This window comes from Amphiura filiformis, chromosome 5, assembly GCF_039555335.1.
Source record: "Amphiura filiformis chromosome 5, Afil_fr2py, whole genome shotgun sequence".
Lineage (NCBI taxonomy): Eukaryota > Metazoa > Echinodermata > Ophiuroidea > Amphilepidida > Amphiuridae > Amphiura > Amphiura filiformis.
In genome coordinates this window covers 66,171,777-66,190,610 of record NC_092632.1, presented here as the reverse complement: position 1 = coordinate 66,190,610, position 18,834 = coordinate 66,171,777, and the positions used below count along the sequence as shown (strand labels likewise).

General features: G+C 36.1%; 1 protein-coding gene across 1 annotated transcript in view; it reads left to right on the top strand.

Moving 5' to 3' along the window:
• Positions 1-18,834, top strand: part of LOC140152340 (uncharacterized) — a 230,239-nt gene that overhangs the window by 208,908 nt on the left and 2,497 nt on the right. Inside the window, 11 exon segments of the mRNA XM_072174644.1 lie at positions 3,684-3,834; positions 6,065-6,385; positions 7,475-7,675; positions 9,723-9,773; positions 12,424-12,561; positions 12,563-12,946; positions 13,748-13,844; positions 14,472-14,674; positions 15,395-15,724; positions 16,295-16,513; positions 17,342-17,514. Of these exon segments, the coding sequence (XP_072030745.1) occupies positions 3,684-3,834; positions 6,065-6,385; positions 7,475-7,675; positions 9,723-9,773; positions 12,424-12,561; positions 12,563-12,946; positions 13,748-13,844; positions 14,472-14,674; positions 15,395-15,724; positions 16,295-16,513; positions 17,342-17,514 (2,268 nt within the window).

The following is an 18,834-nucleotide window of genomic DNA, read 5'->3' as shown; positions in this document are numbered from 1 at the left end:
AGGGATGTGATTTGTCTGGATTTTTCCAGATTTTCCGGATTTTTTGTGGCCAAAATTTACGCAATTTTATTGATTTTCAGCCTGTTTTAGGGTATATTTGCCCGATTTTACACTGTTTTTCAGGATTTTTTCACTATTTTCTGGATATTTCACAAGATTTGAATCACACCCTAATCATATTTAAAATGTTGGGTTTTATAAAGGTCATAAAAATGTTTTTAAAGCATTTTTATGAAAAAAAACCCACAACAGCCACATCTTTAAAATATCAAAATATTTCAACTTTATGAAATATTTTGCAGCAAGTTAACCCTTTATATAACCTGACATTTAAATGTCTGGAAAACATGTTGTGTTTGCTGGGAACATTATATAGGGTGAAGAGGATAACTGTATTCTTCTAATATCTAAAATCCATGTTCTTCAATGTGATTAACATCCAAATATTTTAACATCCGAGAAGTATCTTGTAAGTTGTGAGTTATGTTGGTGTCAATCGTGTGTGGTTATTCAGAAATACAATAAAATCATGTGACGTTACCAAAAGTTGCCAAAATGTATTTTCGAAATGGTAGGCATAATATTTTCAACATGCTGTTCCAGTTTCTATGATTGTAATATTGTGTGTATGGAATAGATTATTTGATAATGTCAATGTCTGGTGCATGGAGTGTTGACTGATATTAATGTACCGTAATCCTGCTTTAAAGGTATCGGTTTGTCTATGTTATCATTTGAAATCCAACTCAACAATATCTGACCTCGCTCCATGCCCTTATAGTGTTAAGTTATTTAGCTACATGATAGTAATTAAACACAGCAGTGTCGCAAGTTCTAAAAATATGCAATCAAATAACTGTGGCGTTAGATGTAGAGGTATTACCATTTCAAACTATTTTCATTTGATAGTTTAGAATGTGTCAGCATAAAATTGGATACATGTGGGTAGGTTTTTAGTTCAGTTGAATTTCTTTCATTTATAGTGCACTTCTGTTATTATTCAGCCTGGTTATTCAGTTCATTTTTTTGAAGCGGTTAAGCATCGTCAAAGCTCTTTGAGCTATAATTGCAAATTGTGAACATCCATATCAAAAGGATGCACTTTTTGTCTCTTTTTACATAATTGCTAGGAATAATCAGATTTATCTCAAGTGGAATTCACTTTAAATCATCCCCAAGTTACATGGTTTAAGAATACAGAAAACATTAAACAATGTGACTTGTGGATGATTTGAAGTGACTTCCACTTGAGATGAGTCTGGTATTTATTCCTAGCTATTAAGAAAGCTATGTAAAAAGAGACACATAGCAGCCAACAAGTGCATCCTTTGATGGTGTGGTTTATTTGTTCCAATGCAAGACACCATTCTCATAAATGTCAACTTAAGCTTATGAGCATCAAATTGCTTCATTTCCCAAATTTGAACTTTGTTTGAAATATTATTAACCCAGGAATTATTAAGTTTGTTGCAAACTTACTCTGAGAATTATACTGAAGTACAAAAACTCCCATTGTGTGTTGGCTACAATACATGCCAATGATACATTGTAATTTTGTATTATGGATACTAAGACCATGGCCATTTCCATGCTGAGTCTCACTAAATTCAGTGGTCATTCAGCTGAACTGATATGTTTTTCTTGCCAAGTAAGGAAAAAAAAGTCGATAAAATCAAAAGTTGATAAAGCAACTATTGTTTAATCTTTTGACTATCTGCATGTGCATGTTCGGCCCCTGTATATGACCAGAATCTCTCTGAAACTAGACCCATCGCTAGCAATATTGACTTACCTGAAACTCATATGATTAAACAGACCTTGTTTATTGTATTGGTTCTTTTGTTTGTCATTTGACCTGCAGTATTAGTTGAACAAAAGGCTTAATTGTAATTGATCATTTTAATCAAGGTAAATGGCATACATTATTGTGTAGAATTGAATCAGTATTGATTTATCTAGCCTGTTACTGTGAAGATGATTGAAATAATTGAAATAATTATGAGAATAGTTAACCTCCACAATTCTGGTCTTTCCAGGTTTTTTTTTCTCATAAACTATCTCCATTTCTTGATTATTGAAGCAATGGGTTATTCCAATTGAAATTGATTTTGGAAATATCTTCCACAGGGGGAGTATATTTTTTAAATGTAATTGGTCAGAGTTAATCATTATGAAACCCAAACTCCCTCTGTATTATGGCTTTACTTATATCTTCTATACAGGGGGAGTATGGGTTTCAAAAACCCATACTCCCCCTGTATTATGGCTTTACCTATAATTTCCACAACTAGAGTTAGTATTTCAAATAGAAGTTACCCAATTGTCTATTCTATTTGAAACTCATACGCCCTCCATGGAGGACTTGAGCTAAATCTTCCACAGAGGTAGTGTGGATTTCAAATGGAATAGCCCAATGAAACAATTGCTTGCAAGCTGAAATGATCATGCTTTATTCCGGAGGGGGTTACTCAAGTTGGGTTCGGGTAGGGTGCTGAGAATTTGAAAATGGACCCATCAATATACCAATCTGGCAAGAAATTTAAACTCTTCGATATACCAAAAGGCAAAATTTTCGGCCAAATTTAGCACTTTGTTGTCGTTTTTACAACTTTTCCCCCAAATTATAGGGCAATTTCAAAAATTTTGGCTACAGTGACGCGAAATTGGTATATTTTCCTCAAAAGGACCTATCCGTATACCAAAATTGGCCTATAAAGAGAAGCCATTGATATACCAAAAGGACAAAAATGCTGCCCATGTTTGCAGCACGTCTCTGCATAGTCATTTGTTTTGAGCACCCACACCAGCTTTATTACACACTTTTCGTGCACTGTTTTCATGTCAATGAACAGTTTAAAATGTTCTAAAATCTAGCTTAGTGAAACTACATTCCTGAAAAGAATTGGTCTTTACATGACTTGTGGCCAAGTGATTCAATAGACTGTTTGTTTGTGGTAGTATTTGTTGCTATGGTTACCTACAAATGGGTAGTAACTTTGATGGTGTAGATTTTCAGAGATAATGTATTTCCTTGATGTCATATATATAGGTCACACAGAAAGTCTGCATGATTAGGTTCAGGGTTTGATATTTTGTGCAGGACTGTAATGTTGTAATTGTAAGCATTGCAAACTTTAATTGATGATTTGAATAATATTTTGTCATTTAATATACTGAATCATTTCACAAAATGCAGTATATCATCAGTCAATATTCAATTTATCAAAGTTGAGGTTACTCCCTAAGAGTCGGATGTCACTAATAATACTGTTTTTGAGATATTGGCAAAAACAGTGTTCAAATTCTTTTGTTTTGTATTGTTTTCAGCCATTGATAAATTGCTAATAACTCAGTAAACAGATGTCTGATTTTGATGGGGTTTGCATCAAAATGTAGCATTCGTTAACTGCCAGAAAATGATGTAAAAGACTTTTATTTGAAAATTGCCAACATGTGACTCATACCCCTTGATCATGTCACATAGGCCTACCTGTTTTAATGACCTTTAAACTCACAACCCAAGCTCACAACTTTATGTAAAAATAATCTAAGAAGCTCATTTGATAGATATCTTGCACATGTTTACTATACAGGATGCAAGTAAATAATTTCATTTTAAAAAAGACCAATGAAAACCTTGATTTCATGCTAAATAACCAAACTTTTGTCTTTGATGTTGACAGAATTGAAGAGACGTGGCGATTATGGCAGAAGTTCCAGGACGATTACACACGTTTTGAGGAGTGGTTAGAAGCCAGCGAGAAGGCTGCATCCTATCCACACACACAGAGTGCTCCATTTGCCGTCGTCAAGGAGGAGATCAGGAAGTTTGAGGTAATTGTCTGAAATTATTTTAAGTCAACAAATTTATATATAGCCTAAAGAAACTGACTTGGTGATAATTACAAAAATTAAGAAATGGAACAAAGAGAATTTGGCTGGAGTGAACTGGTGACTTCTGGTTGTCGAGTCCAGTGCTCTACCATCTTGGTTATCCAATCCCAATTTAATATCAATATCTTCGCTTTGGTGTTACTCAGGGCCGTTGTCTTTGCTCTCCTTTTTCGCCAGCCCATTCGGGCTGGTACCTGTTTCAGGTTTGGGGTCAGTTTACTCAAGAGATTATATTTTAGTGGTATTGGAATGATTTTTTTTTTACTTTTGTGGTTAAATTTTTTTTTTAAATATTTTAATTCGAAAACGAGTGAGTATTACCAAAGTTATGTTTGAACTAATTAATTATGACTTTAAAAGTTTAAAGGCCTAAATGTAACAATAATAGTTAATATATATAGCTTCATATGGTCAGCAGAAGAAAATCTGACATCACCTATGATGTCATATCAGTGTCCTTGCCCGGGTGTCCTTACTCCTTGACCACTGAACAGCGTGATATCATGTTGATAACAGATCTATAGAATCAAAATCTTCATCATATCCCGGATCATATCACAGATTCTCAACAATCTGTGATCATATGGACCATATTGATGTGAAAGTAGTTATCTATCATATCCTGTGTCGTTTTATGGATAAAAATGACTCAAAATGTTATTGATGAAATGGTTGCTATCATAAACATCAGTTTTGTCTTTTCAACGGGAAAAATCCGATGCAAAATAAAGTTTTTAGGGCCTAGCTATAATATGGGCATAATTTATGCATATAGTATTGAACAATGTACCCCATTTGACATGCACTTATAGATAAATAAATTGTCTTACTTTATTAATTTAATAACTTCTTTATTATAAATAAAATGACACATAACTATTTGATTCATAAAATTACATTCAACAAAATGATTGAAGAGAAAACACACAAGGCACTAGGCAGACTGTTATAGAATGGAGTATGTAAGATGCCATGTCCATAGCTTCATGGGAGTTTCCGACTAGCAATCAACATGATCAGCACATTCAGAAAAACACAGTTTAAGAGTGAAGATTGTAGTGAGTAACCAGTCCTTTATAAATGTGCTGGCCACTATCTATTATAATATAGTAGGCTTAAACTATACATTGCGAATTAATTAAGTTATTTTAAAATAAAATGTACATGTAAGTTAACTCAAACCGGCAGTGTATATATCGAAAGCAGTGAAATCGGACATTCCTAAGCGAAGATATTGAGTTCGTAAGTTCTGGTATTACAAAATTGGAAATTGAGATATCGTGGGTAAAAAGCTGAAAAGACAAAAAAACCCAACGACAACAACAACAACAACAACAACAAAACAAACAGACCAGAACAATTTGGAGTACATGTAATGAATTAAAAGAGTTGACATGAGATTAGGAATTAATGTTTTCTGCTGTTTCAGTGTGCATGTTCTCATCGTTGATGGTTTGGTGGACTGTCATGTAGATGTAAGCGTGATCCTAAAAATGCCTTTCACATTGACCAAAACTAATTACAAGACCTCTTCTACATTGAGGCTGGCTTTCCCTTTTAAAGGGAATTTTTATTTAATTTTTGATGCTATTTTTTGACCAAGAACATCAAGATTGAACAATTTGCAGATTGGAAGATTACGTATCAGACAGGCAGACACACATACTTGCACATCCTCATATTGAAAAGTGTATGCGAACTTATCTGCATGTAATCATGATAATGCATTCATAACCTCATTAATATATGTGATACATGCGATCCAATCATATTTTATTATATGTAAAAGCGCAAACGCAAATCGAAGTCATTAATATCTCACAATTGACCGCAAAATGTGTACTATTGAGGAAAAATTTGTGTTATTTTGTAAAGTGTAGAGATGAAATTGATGGTTATGAATGAGGTTAATAACTTTGCATCGGTAATATGTCGGGCATTGGTGAAAAATCTAAACATTTTGCTTTGGACCTTGAAATATCCCTCGGCCTCTCGGGATATTCCTTGGTTCCAAAGGCAAAATGTTTAGATTTTGCACAATGCCTTCCAAATAACCGATGCACAGTTATTAACCTCTAAATAATACAAACTTTTTATTTTATAGTGTATGAAAAAATCATGACCTCCAAATCACCAATTTGATGTATTTTCAATTTTCTCCAAAATTTAGATATTCCAAAGAAAAGTACATGAAAACCTTGCTCAACTAGAGATCATCAACAAACAGTACCGTCGTCTGGCCAGAGAGGGGCGCACCGACAACAGCAAGCAGCTGCGTACCATGGTACACGACGCCAACAACCGCTGGGATATGCTGGCGAGGCGGTGCTGTAATATCTTGAGAAGATTACGACACATGCAAGTAACCAAAGAAGAGTTTGATACCACCAGGGAAAGTATGCTTGTATGGCTGACTGAAATGGACTTACAACTTACCAATGTAGAACACTTCTCAGAATCGGATACTTCCATGAAGATTAAACAAATGACTGTAAGTTTATGTGGGGGATATTATATTGAAAGGACTAATTTGTGAAACATTGGTGTGTTAAGTAGTTTTGTTAGATGTGTACAACTTTAACCCTCTCCACACAGGTGTTGACTAGTTCCATTTTTCACAAATTTCTTATTACTATAAATTTTCATGACCATATTTGGAATCGGCATGAAAAATTCATTATAATGAGTACAATCAAGCCTAGTATAGAGGTAATCAGTGTGATGTCATATGCCGCCATCATGTGGGTACAAGCTGCGATGGTCGTTTGATCCCCATGCATGAAATGCAAAATCACCGTGTTGATGCGTGATAACAGCTGCGTGGCAAGCTGCGCTCTTCGCGTAGTGTCCGACCCATGAACACGCAGATCATTTGTACCCACAAGATGGCGAAAGGCTGACAGCCTCTATTGGTTCAGTGGTGCTTGATATTTTGAGACAGAAGCTCAAAACTTTTTATATTGAAGCCTATGGCTAGCATGCAGAGCTAGCATACACCAGACCATCTAATGTTTCTATTTGATTTCTGAATATAGGCAAGTTGTGTGCTTCAGAAAACATGTGAATGATCAAGCAAATGAAGCTACTTTCATTTGGCTGGATCTCAGTGATTTTGTTACAGACAGTACCAAAACTTGTGCCATACAGTTTTCAGCAAAGTTCATGTCATTCACAAACATGTTGCCATATTGTAGCTAATTTATTTTTTTCCTGATATTTTTGTCAGAACGGTCCAGTTTCTTGTGACACATTTCAGATTTTTGCAGTAAGGCTTGATGTACACTAGGCACAAAAAGAAACTCGTCAGTTATATTCATCCAGCAAGGATGAATATAACTGACAAGGTTCTTTTTGTGCCTGGTGTATGTTCTGAAACATGTCATACATTTTCAGACATCTTAAACATGAGCTTATGTGATGATGTTTATGATATACATTATTCATGACCTGTAGAGTTTTCAAATCTCAATCTCATCGGTTGCACCCCGGGTTTGCACCCTTGACACCAAGTAGAGTTTTGTTCAAATAATGTAGAACTACAAAGTTATTTTACTCATTTCATTTCTCATTTTCCATCCAGGCCTTCCAACATGAAATAGACTTAAACCAATCAAGACTAGAAGTTATAGATGATGCAGCCCGTATGCTGATGCAGAAATGCGATCCCAACGATGCGGCCAATATACAGGACGACATGGACGAGTTGCATCGATATGCTCAGGAAGTGTTTGCCAGGGTGGGCAAATTCCAACGCAAACTGCAGAGAATATCTTCAGCACAGGTAAGCACGATTGATTCAAACTTGGTACTTTGTCATCATATAATTCATTGACATCATTTTACAGGTTTGTGCTGTACCATGTCTCGCTAGAACTACAGAAGTTTACTCATAATTACAAAAAGCATTTCTTCAAATCAAATCATATTTCCTTTTATGTATTGCTGTATTTAGTTGCTTATTTAACAGCAAAAATAATAATTTGTAAAGCAACTTTCCTGTCATCAATGTTTGTCATTATTACATACATGTCATTATTACATAATTTGCATGATTGAAACGAGAACCAAACTAACCCTGTACTTACATCGTTGTTGGGCAAGAAAAACCTCATATGTGTTATTGGCCCCTGAACATGTTTAAAGCAAAACCTCCTTTGTAACTGGTTGGCAGTTTTATTTTAAACATGTTCAGGGGCCACAAACACATAGGAAGACTTTCCTGCCCAACGAGGATAATGGATGATAGTCTCCAACGCAGTCTGACCTTTTCTTTCCTGCATTTTGCCCCCATAGGCCAGACGGCGTGCATTAGGGGCAGCAACAAGTAGTAGTTACTTCCCATCCCCGCATGATGATGCATGCTGGCCCAAACACTAGGAACGTTATTAGTCTATGGGGGTTGTAGTAAGGTATGATGATACGAGTGGGTTTTTACTCGCTGGCTTTGTTGTGAAGTGGTATGCAGTTTACAGTCTTTATTATGATTCATTGCAGTGTGTTAAAGTTTTGTATAATGTTGCACAATATAATCACTTGGTCTTTACTTTTTGAATACTTTCAGTAAGCTTTTTGATAAACCACCCTTTTATTTATTGAGCAATTCACCTCCTAGTTGCCCACCCCATCCATGCCTTCAGAAAGTTGCACTTTCTGACCCAGTAGCTTTTTTTTTATACCTTAGCAGTAGATACTACTATATAGTAGAATTGATAGATAAATGGTTTTAATCCCATGATAACTACATGCTGATTGGCCGAAATGAATATTGTGTCCAATTTTGAACCAATCAAGGAGGATATTAATAAGATCATCTGCAAATGCAAGATTGACCATAGATAGTTTAAAGCCTAGTCATAATTGGCAATTGTTATGAGCATTTTAAGTTATCAACCAATCAGAAATGTTGTTAGGTGACCAGTAGTGTCCAGGGGGTTAATATTTCTACAACACAATGAAATATCATATTAGGCCTAACCTTAGCTTGTTTAGGTCTAGACTTGAATTTGGAGCATAGTCTTGGGCGTTATAAGATTTGTCGGCCACTTTGTTGATCGTATAATTACAACCTTTCCAGTGTAAGATGAAGTTTGTTATGTGGTGTACTCCAGAATTAGAGCAGTTCCTTATATTCCTTGAAGCTTTCCCAGCACATTTGCAGACCCACCCCCTGTGCTTTGCTTTATTCTTATAATTCACTTTTCCTATGCAGTATTCTTATATAGCGTCCACAACTTGTAAGTTCCCCCTAAATACTTTTTAAAATAAATCGAACAATATTTGACGAAATGCAAACGTATAAAAAGATATGGGTAGCCTTATTTGTTTTACACATATGGACCAAATTATAGCATCATTTGTCATTGCGTTCAGTAACAATGGGTTATTATGTAAAAAAAAGAAAGAGAGACTGTTTTAAGCAGTGTTAAAAGTTGCATCTGAGTCCATAGGAGTCGGCTCTCAAACAATACAGTTAGGCCAGGCCTATTCATGTGTTTGTTAAAGAAAACCTGAATGCTGTGGACTCAGCGGCAACTTTTAAAACTGCCTCTTTTCTTACACAATTAACCACTGTGACTGAACGCAATGATGTATAACTCTATAAATTAGTCCACATGTGTAAAACAAATAGGGCTATACATACCATTTTACATTTCATAAAATATTTTTCGACTTATTTTAAAAAGTATTAGGGGGAACTTATAAGTTGTGGACCCTATAGTATAGAGAGAACTAAACCATTTAACAGCATCATTGATACATAGTTTGTAGTGCTTTACTAATAACATCTTCATCCCTATTCCTCTTCTCTTGAATCTTACCTTCAAAAGGGAATTGAGTCTTGCATTCCCTTTGACTATATAACAGTGCCTGGTAGTAAGGTGAGTGTTGAGTAAACAGCGTAGGTGGTGTGATGATTAATAACATAGGTGGTGTGATGATGTTTTGTGACCTGTTTAGTTTTGTTCATTTCATTGGCTGTCTTATTTTCACCATTCTGTTGTACCTGATGTTGTAACCCATGTATTATTGTTATCATTGTTACGTTTGTGAAGATTCTCATTCATCCAGATAGTTAACCATTTATTTGAACTATAATCTGATCAAGTGGACTTACTATTTGTGAGCGGAAATTTTCGCATCCAATCCTGAACGCATCATCAGCCCTGCACACTTTAGGGGAGGTGGCATATGTCATAACTTGGCCGGAGCTTATAGCTCTGCGATCAAGAAGATACCTCTCAGGTTGAACTCAAAGATGACCTGCGATACAACAACATCCACTTCACAGGTCAAAAAACTTTTGCCGCCTGAAGATCAGTAGGGCTGATGATGCATTCAAGATTGGACTTGACAATTTCCGCTCACAAATAATAATTCCAGTTGATAGATTATAGTTCAAATATTAATATTACTACCGTTACCTCAATTAAAAACGGGGAAAATGTGATACAACATCCAATGGGGGAATAACACAAAAGGTATAAATAAAGTTAAAACCTGATTTTCGAAAAGACAAACTTTTCTTTTTCAAGGAATAAGATTAGAGACCAGCTCTCATTTTGTCTTTTCGATATGTCAGGTTATGAACTGTGTGTACACCTTTTGCGTTATTTGCCCATTGGATGTATCACATTTTCCATGTTTCTAATTTTACCGTTTGTTGGTGTGCCACTGTTGTATCCTTTTGGATCCATCCTTCGGTGCTCTGCTGGTCAGTTGGAACTGATACTCCCTGTTTTATATATTGTTACCGGTATCATTTGATGAATGGGATGTTCCATATAAAATCCACACTACCCCTGTGGAAGATTTTGGAAATATCTTCCACAGGGGGAGTATGAATTTCAAATGAAATGAACACATTAGCAGCTCCATTTGAAACTCGTCCTCCTTCAGTGGAAGATTCAGGTTGAATATTTCTCCGAGGGTGTATGAAATTCAAATGGAGCTGCTTAATGTGTTCTTTCCATTCAAAATTCATACTCCCCCTGTGAAAGATATTTCCAAAATCTTCCACAGGGGTAGTGTGGATTTTAACTGGAATAGCCCAATATGTCGTGTCATATGCATTTTGTCACCCAGTATATCTTACTGTGCAAGAGAAACATTCCCCCTGCACAAACATAAAGGACAAGTCGAACACGCCTTTCTCACTATGCACATTCATACATTGAAATCCAACTCTTTCATAGCCACAATATACTAATTTTGAACTCTATTCCTATAAAATCTGCACAATTCTACTGAAAATGAACCCACAACTCAATATTATAATTTATATTACATGGTCAACTTAAGACATTGGATATGAAAGTGACTATACCAAAATTTGTGCAATAAGCATACCTATAATTTATAATATAAGATATGATTAGGCCAAAAAAAACATGTTTGTTTCCTGTAGCAGGTCCAAAAAGTCAAATGCGAAATGCCTTTTTTTTTTTTAAATCCATGAAATGGAAAAAAAATACCCTTTTCACTACAAATTGGAATGGGAATTTTCAGTGGGTTTCTCCAACACCAAAAAAAATCATATTTCTTCATATTCAAGAATATTGATATTGTTTATTTGTTGTGTAATGTGTAAATGTTTACTCCAGTAGTGTTTTATATTATTTTTTTGCGATTTTCCAGGTTTTTTTTTTCCTTTTTTCTTTGTAAGTGAAAAGAAAAATTCAAATGCACACAAAAGCCGTCAAAAAAACTTGTTATTTGTTTTGGCCTTAGGCCTATATTTTATCAATGTGAGTTTTGCTAGCCACAAATTGATTTTTTGGTTCAAAAGACAATTTAATTTGTAAGAAAATATTAAATGTTCATTAGATGAATATTTTTATATGATGCTATTGTGAGTTCCCATGTTCTGTTGGTAACTTTGTCTTGTTAATGTTGAAATCAATCCCATACATTTCGTACTTCTCACACATTAGATAATGACCAATTGCCTGTTCTAATATCTGTACGCTCTTTTGATACATTGATTTCCAAGTGACTTTGAGATGTCTGTTCCTTTTGAAAGTGACCAATATAGTTGGACAGTGCATAGTTCTGTGATATTCGTTGAGAACAAAGACTAACTGTTATCACAACTCATTTTCTTTTTCAGGATTATCTCTTATATTACACTTCAATGGGCTATTCATTTAAAATCCACACTACCCCTGTGGAAGATTTTGGAAATATCTTCCACAGGGAGATATAATTTCAAATGGAATGAACACATAGTAGCTCCATTTGAAACTCACCTCCCTCTGTGGAAGATTCAGGTTGAATCTTTCTCAGAGGGTGTATGAAATTCAAATGGAGCTGCCTATGTGTTCATTCCATTTGAAATTATACACCCCTGTGGAAGATATTTCCAAAATCTTCAACAGGGGTAGTGTGGATTTTAAATGGAATAGCCCATTACACTTCATTATTCCAGATGCACCATTAGTTGTTGAATTGTAATCACATGTGAAAGATACTAATCTTGTCTTACCATATGTTCTCATAATTGAGCAATTTCGATATTTGGTTATTTCACAGGCTGAAGCAAACGGGCTTTCTGATGGTGACGACACCGACGAAGAATACCTTGAATCGGTGAGCTCAAGAGAAGTTAGTCCAGACAGAGGCAGCCCTATGTATAGCCCTTACATCCAACGATCTGAACCCCCACTGAGTCATCTCCAATCAGAGGCGATTATGAATCAGGAGACAATCCCCTGTATCACACATAAGCAGAGACAGTAGATTATCACCTCACAGAGGGTCTAGAGACAGTTCCCCCACACGGTCTGTATCCCCATCCAGAGGGGAACCCGTGTCGGGTAGGATGACACCGGCGAGCTCTGCGTCGCTCGACTGGGATATGTACGTTACGGGTAATACTTCATCGCAGATGGAATCGTCGGGTGAAGGCTGGAGATATAGACCGAGACAGGAGGTAGATGTACAACAAGTAAAGGAAGCCATTGATGAATGCACAATGAGGTTGGAAGCAACAGAGAATGCATTAAGATGCAGGACACCAACAGGACCAGAGGTGGAAGATGAGAAAATAGGCTATGTAAGTACTACATCTCATTATTTTTTGTGCTGTGTTTCCTTTTGTAACTGCAAACTTTGTAGCAAACTATTTTAAACCAGAAGGGTAGAAATAATAGAAAATAATAATCAAGTGTCAATGCATCTTTTAATTTTTAAATCATGTTCATCAACACCTTGTAGGGAATAACTTAAATAACTTTTATATTAAAAAAAAACTTATCCAGGTAGGGAATAGCAGATAAAATTGGGTAGTAATAGCTGTTGTAGGTAGGGTTAGAAGCAAATACGTCAACAGAATTAGTCGCATATTATAACAATTGAATTGGAGGAAAATAAGTTTTTAAAGTTTAATGTAAAAATTGGTATGAAGACTAACAATTGTTGGAAACATGATAAACCTCTACTGTCTCAGTGAGTAAGAAGAACCTTGTTGATAGCATTTTATGTGGGTATGATGGTAGTCTTTGTCACAGCCTGGGAAACTAATAAGCGGCTCGCGGCCGACATATGTACAGGGTGTTTAGTTAAATATTTAGCTGGTATTTGTGGCGCACTGTCACATGATGTTAGATTACACAAGGGTCTTTTAAAAAGGCAATAGATTATACCTCGTGTCACTTTGAGTTTGGTAGTAATGTCTCTTGAGGTTAAAGAACTGTGCCTTGAAACACACACACCATTCTTGGAATCGCAGCATAATATGATTGTGTGTAAAGGGTGGCACATTCGGACATTCCCACATCAGTACTAAACTCAAAGTGACAAGAGGTATAGTATGATGAGATCAATTATGAATTCTTGACCAAATTCTATATTTCAGGAGAACCTTGTAAGTGATTGCAAGGCCAGTGTAGACGCCCTCAGGAGATTAATACCAAGAATGCCAGATGACCCGGCATTACTACATCAAGTCTCAGGTAAGGCACATATAATTGACTTAAAAACTGGCTTTTGCTTTGCTCGACAAATGAATCATTTTGCTTGATCGCATCACATTTTATCTATTAAATCAATTACACCATTTTCAACATAGCAAAGTAAGTGCAAACCATGGTTATGTAAAATTGTTGCAATTCAGGTTTTTGGCTATGAAGACAATTTTTAATCAACCATTTATGACTGAATGAAAGAACCAGGTAACCAGGGCCCATTTATTTGGATGGTAACAAGCAAATATCATATTATGAAGAAAAAAGTTTCTTCATTTTAAATATAAGGCGGAAAAGATAAGACTCATAACACCATGTACTGCTATTGAATGGCATGCACATGATACAGTTTGGCGCCGGCAGTGCTTACGCTGGTTTTGCATTGAGTAATGCGTGACTAGTGTGCGCTCAAGTGTGAGTTGGGACTTTATTGAGACACGCAATAACAAAAGCCAAATAATTTTTGCCTTATTATAGAAACCGAACAAACTTATGTGTACTTTCAGATGATATTCATAAAAAATAGTCCATATTGTCATATCCATATTTATAAGCTTACAAATGACCTCCATATTCCATCTAATAACCATACCTTGTTATATTTTGTTATTGTAGGTGTAATGAGTAGGTGGGAAGTGATCCAGGGAGAGATCCTTGAGAAGGATGCCCACCTGAGCCAGAACTACCAACAATGGCAGCAATTTAAGAACGACCTGCAGAATTTGAATACCTGGTTAGATGAAGCCGAGGCAATATTATATGCACAGGTTGGCAGTAACAGTATAGAAGGGTTAGCGGATACCATCAAGAAATACAGGGTATGTAAGGGCATGACAATTGGGCTATTCTATTTAAAATCCATACTCCCCTGTGGAAGATTTTGGAAATATCTTCCGCATGGGGAGAATGAATTTCAAATGGAATGAGTACATTAGGCAGCTCTGTTTGAAATTCACTCTCCCTCTGTTGACGATTCAGGTTGTATTTTTCTTAGAGTGTGTCGGGGAGTGTATATGAAATTCAAATGGAGCTGCCTATTGTGCTCATTCCATTTGAAATTCATACTCCCCCTTATGGAAGATATTTCGAGAATCAGATACAGGGGCTGTGTGGATTTGAAATGGAATAGCACATATAACTATTTGTACTATATGAAATCAAATCATATTCATTCTTTACCATTGATTGCAAATACTGATTTTATCTGAGGAAATTAAGGAGTTTTAGTGTAAATCGGCTTTCAATGTATAAAAAAACGAAAGGAACTGTGCAATAATTTTGAACCATGTCCTTAAAACAAAATTCCTTCCACAAACAATCCTATTCCATATCTCAAGTTGTCTAAATTGTATGTATTTGGTAAAATATACATTTGCACTAAAATGTATGTATGGGGGGGGGGTATTTACTTGATTGATCAATAGTGAAACTTACCTTAGACACAAAATATGTGCCTTCAGATGTCCTTTTTATCAAATTGTTTTCTCATAAATGTTTGCTATAAATATATTTGTCCGATATTCCCATTCTCTATACAGGAGTTCCTATTAGGTCTCAATGCCCGCAAGGCAATAGCCTTATCCATCAATCTATGTAGTCAAGAATTCACACATCCAGAAAGCCCTCATGGCCCAGAACTCAAAGAAAAACTCAAAGTAATGAACCATCGCTGGGAGGCGGTGTGTGCCAGGGCAGCTGAATGGCAGAGGGAACTCCAGATGGCTATTATACAATGTGAGGAATTCCATCAAACTACAGATGAGATGTTAGAATGGCTGAAATCGGTGGAGAGGACGTTGGATAAGAACGAGCCAGTGGATTTGAGTGCCGAGCCGGACAGGTTAATTGAACAGTACAGGTTGTTTACGGTATGTATGTGTTGGGTGTTATGATCATAGCTAATATACTGAGTGGATTTCTTGCAAGAATAGGTCAAATCAGAATGATTAATCATATTGAATAAATTGTTTCAGGCTCTCTATATTTTGTTTCTATTCAAATTTGGTAGTGTCGTCAGTTTAATTATCAGTTGCGCGGCAAGGTTCGAATGATAAACCACCCTCAATATTTAAAGCAGAATAATGAATCAAGCCAAAGAGATGTCAGATGAATGTATGCGAGTCACTGAAATCATGATTAAGATTAACCCTAACACTAACGGGGCTTTTTGGTACATGTAAAGGAAAGAAATAAGTTATAATGGAAGAAAATTAGAATCCCAGACCCTGTGGGTGCCAAGCATGCCAACTGGTAGTCACTGGTGTGTCACTGGCCCGGCCAATGAAACATGCATTTATTATGACTTGGGAGTGAATGGGTCATTGCATTATGTATGCATTGCACAGTGGCTTCACTTGTAAGATTTTGAAAGATTTGTTAGCATTAGGGTTAAGGAAATAGAATTAAACCTTTCTTGTAATGTTGTTTTACATTTTCAGAGGTTAAAACGTCAACTTGAAGCCTCCCAACCTAAAGTAATGTCCCTCAAGGACACAGCAGACCAGTACCTAGTAGACGTAGACTCTGAGGCTTGTCTTTCAACCAGGGAGAAGATCAATCTCATCGCCAAGAAGAATGAGGAGTTGCTAAGGCGATGTAATGACAACTTAGAGCTCTTAGAAACCACCATCGATCCTAGTGAATTTGACATCAGTAGGGTAAGTGTTTGGTCTATACTTATAGGTTAACAACTGTGATTGTTGAGAGTGAAATCATACAAAATAATGTGCTTGTACAGAGATGTTGATGCATCTAATGCACAAGCCCTGCAAGCTTTGTGGAACAAACAGGGAGTATCTAATAGTATAGTATCATGCTAGTATGTACAGCATCATGTTTAGTACAATATAGATGGATTCAGCTGTCTATAGTTATCTGTGTGCTTGCAGTTACCAACATGGTAATTGTAACATGATACTGCTATATTCAAGTTGTGTTTGAAGTGGATTCTTGTTTTTCATGAGCCTTGTGTAGAAACTTCATGTTGAAAAGGTTTCTCAAGCCAATTTATTTCTATACCATTTTCACCCTGATGTGGAACTGACGTCAATGCATTGAGGCAGCTGTTTCGCTCGCCCATCTATGCGGCATCTTTAAGCATGTGTACACCAGCGCTTTGAGAGAGTAATAGCTGGTTGATAGAGACCAAGCTATATATATTAACTACTACAATAAATACAGGAATTTAGGGAACAAACCAAAAGATCGATGACGTCCTACAAACGAAACTAGTTTCGTTTAGGGGGGAGGGGGTAAAAATACTCGATTACGTTTGTACAAAAACATCGGTCTGAAGAATGTATCATTATTAATATATGTCAAAATTTTCAACATTTCATTATTACGTTTCTGGCAGGGAGGGAGGGGGTCGGCTGAGAAACGAAACTAATTACGTTTATAGGACGTCATCGATCTTTTGGTTTGTTCCCTTATAGGTTTACAACATTTGTTCTAATAATACTATTGTGTCTTTTGTGTGTTTTTAGGGAGATGAGAGTGGCCCACGTGGTGTTGCCTATCCACTAGGCACTGTGGGTGAGATGATTGGAGATCTGGGAAGGTCACCAATGAGAACCAGTACTCCAATTTATTCCATCCGTAACTATACCGACGCTGCCTCCAATACCTTGCCTGGTGAAGGGACTGCTGTAGCCGTCATGTAAGTAGAAACCTTGGCATTGGGCTGTTCCATTTAAAATCCACACTACTTCTGTGGAAGATTTGGGAAATATCTTTCACAGGGGAGAATGAATTTCAGATGAAATGAACACTTTAGAGAGCTCTATTTGAAACTTGCCCCCCTTGTGTTGAAGATTCAGGTTAAATCTTTCTCAGAGCTGCCTAATGTGTTCATTCCATTTGAAATTTCATACTCCACCTGTGGAATATATCTCCACTGTCTTCCACAGGGGAGTGTGGATTTGAAATGGAATAGGCCAATTGGCTTCAATTTGCCTTTGCATGTACGACTTGCTCCATCTATCAATGTCTTCAAAACACAACTCAAGACTTTCCTATTTAATCAATAATGTTGTCATGTGTAATCTCATTCAATTGACTTTATAAACTGTATTTACTGTATTTTTTGTGCAATCATGCGGAATAATGTCCAGAGGAAGAATGTCCTGATGTTGTGGTTTTGTTGTGGTTTTTTCCTTGCTCATTCGATGGCCTGATATACAGGCTACCACGACATGACATTCTGCTCGCTGTTCTCTTTTATTGTGTATTATTTGTCTTCGTTTTAATTTGCTATTCCTGTTGTATAATATTAGTTTTTAAATCAAACTGTAGTTTTATTCTAAGATTTGACTGTATATTGTAGACTTAAGTTTACTGGTATTTTTATGCTGTACTTTGGTTTTTAGTTTGTTAAGGGCCTTGAGACCCTCTGGGTTAAGGGTGCTATATAAGAGCCTGTTATTATTATTATTATTATTATTATTATTATTATACTAATCAAACCTATCAACTGCTTCAGATACCGCACAACTCAAAGGCTATTTTGACAAGACTTATAAAACGTACCAAAAAAGGTACTAAATGTTTTTCCAAGTGTATGAAAGATACCATAAAAGGCATAGGCATAGCAAATTCAAATATATGACCCAAATAAGCAACAGAAAGACAATTTTACAGTTTTATTTGATAAAGGCTGATTTATTATCAAATGGTTTTGTCATTGCTTATGCTGCAATCATTTGCCAGTGTAATTTGGCCTTCATTCACTGTAGAAGTGAAGTAAGGCTACCATAGCAATTGATGAATACAATTTTTGACTATATCGCCCTGCACTACAACGTTCACACGCTACCTATGGATTGAACCATATTATGCTGATTACTAGCACCTGTAAGATTAGTTTCTTTGAAAAGAGCGGTATTGTATTCAATCTATGATTGCATACATATATACACAGGTGATGAGTGCAACCTGCTTATAGTGCAGGGTGATATAGTCAAAAATTGTATTCATCTAT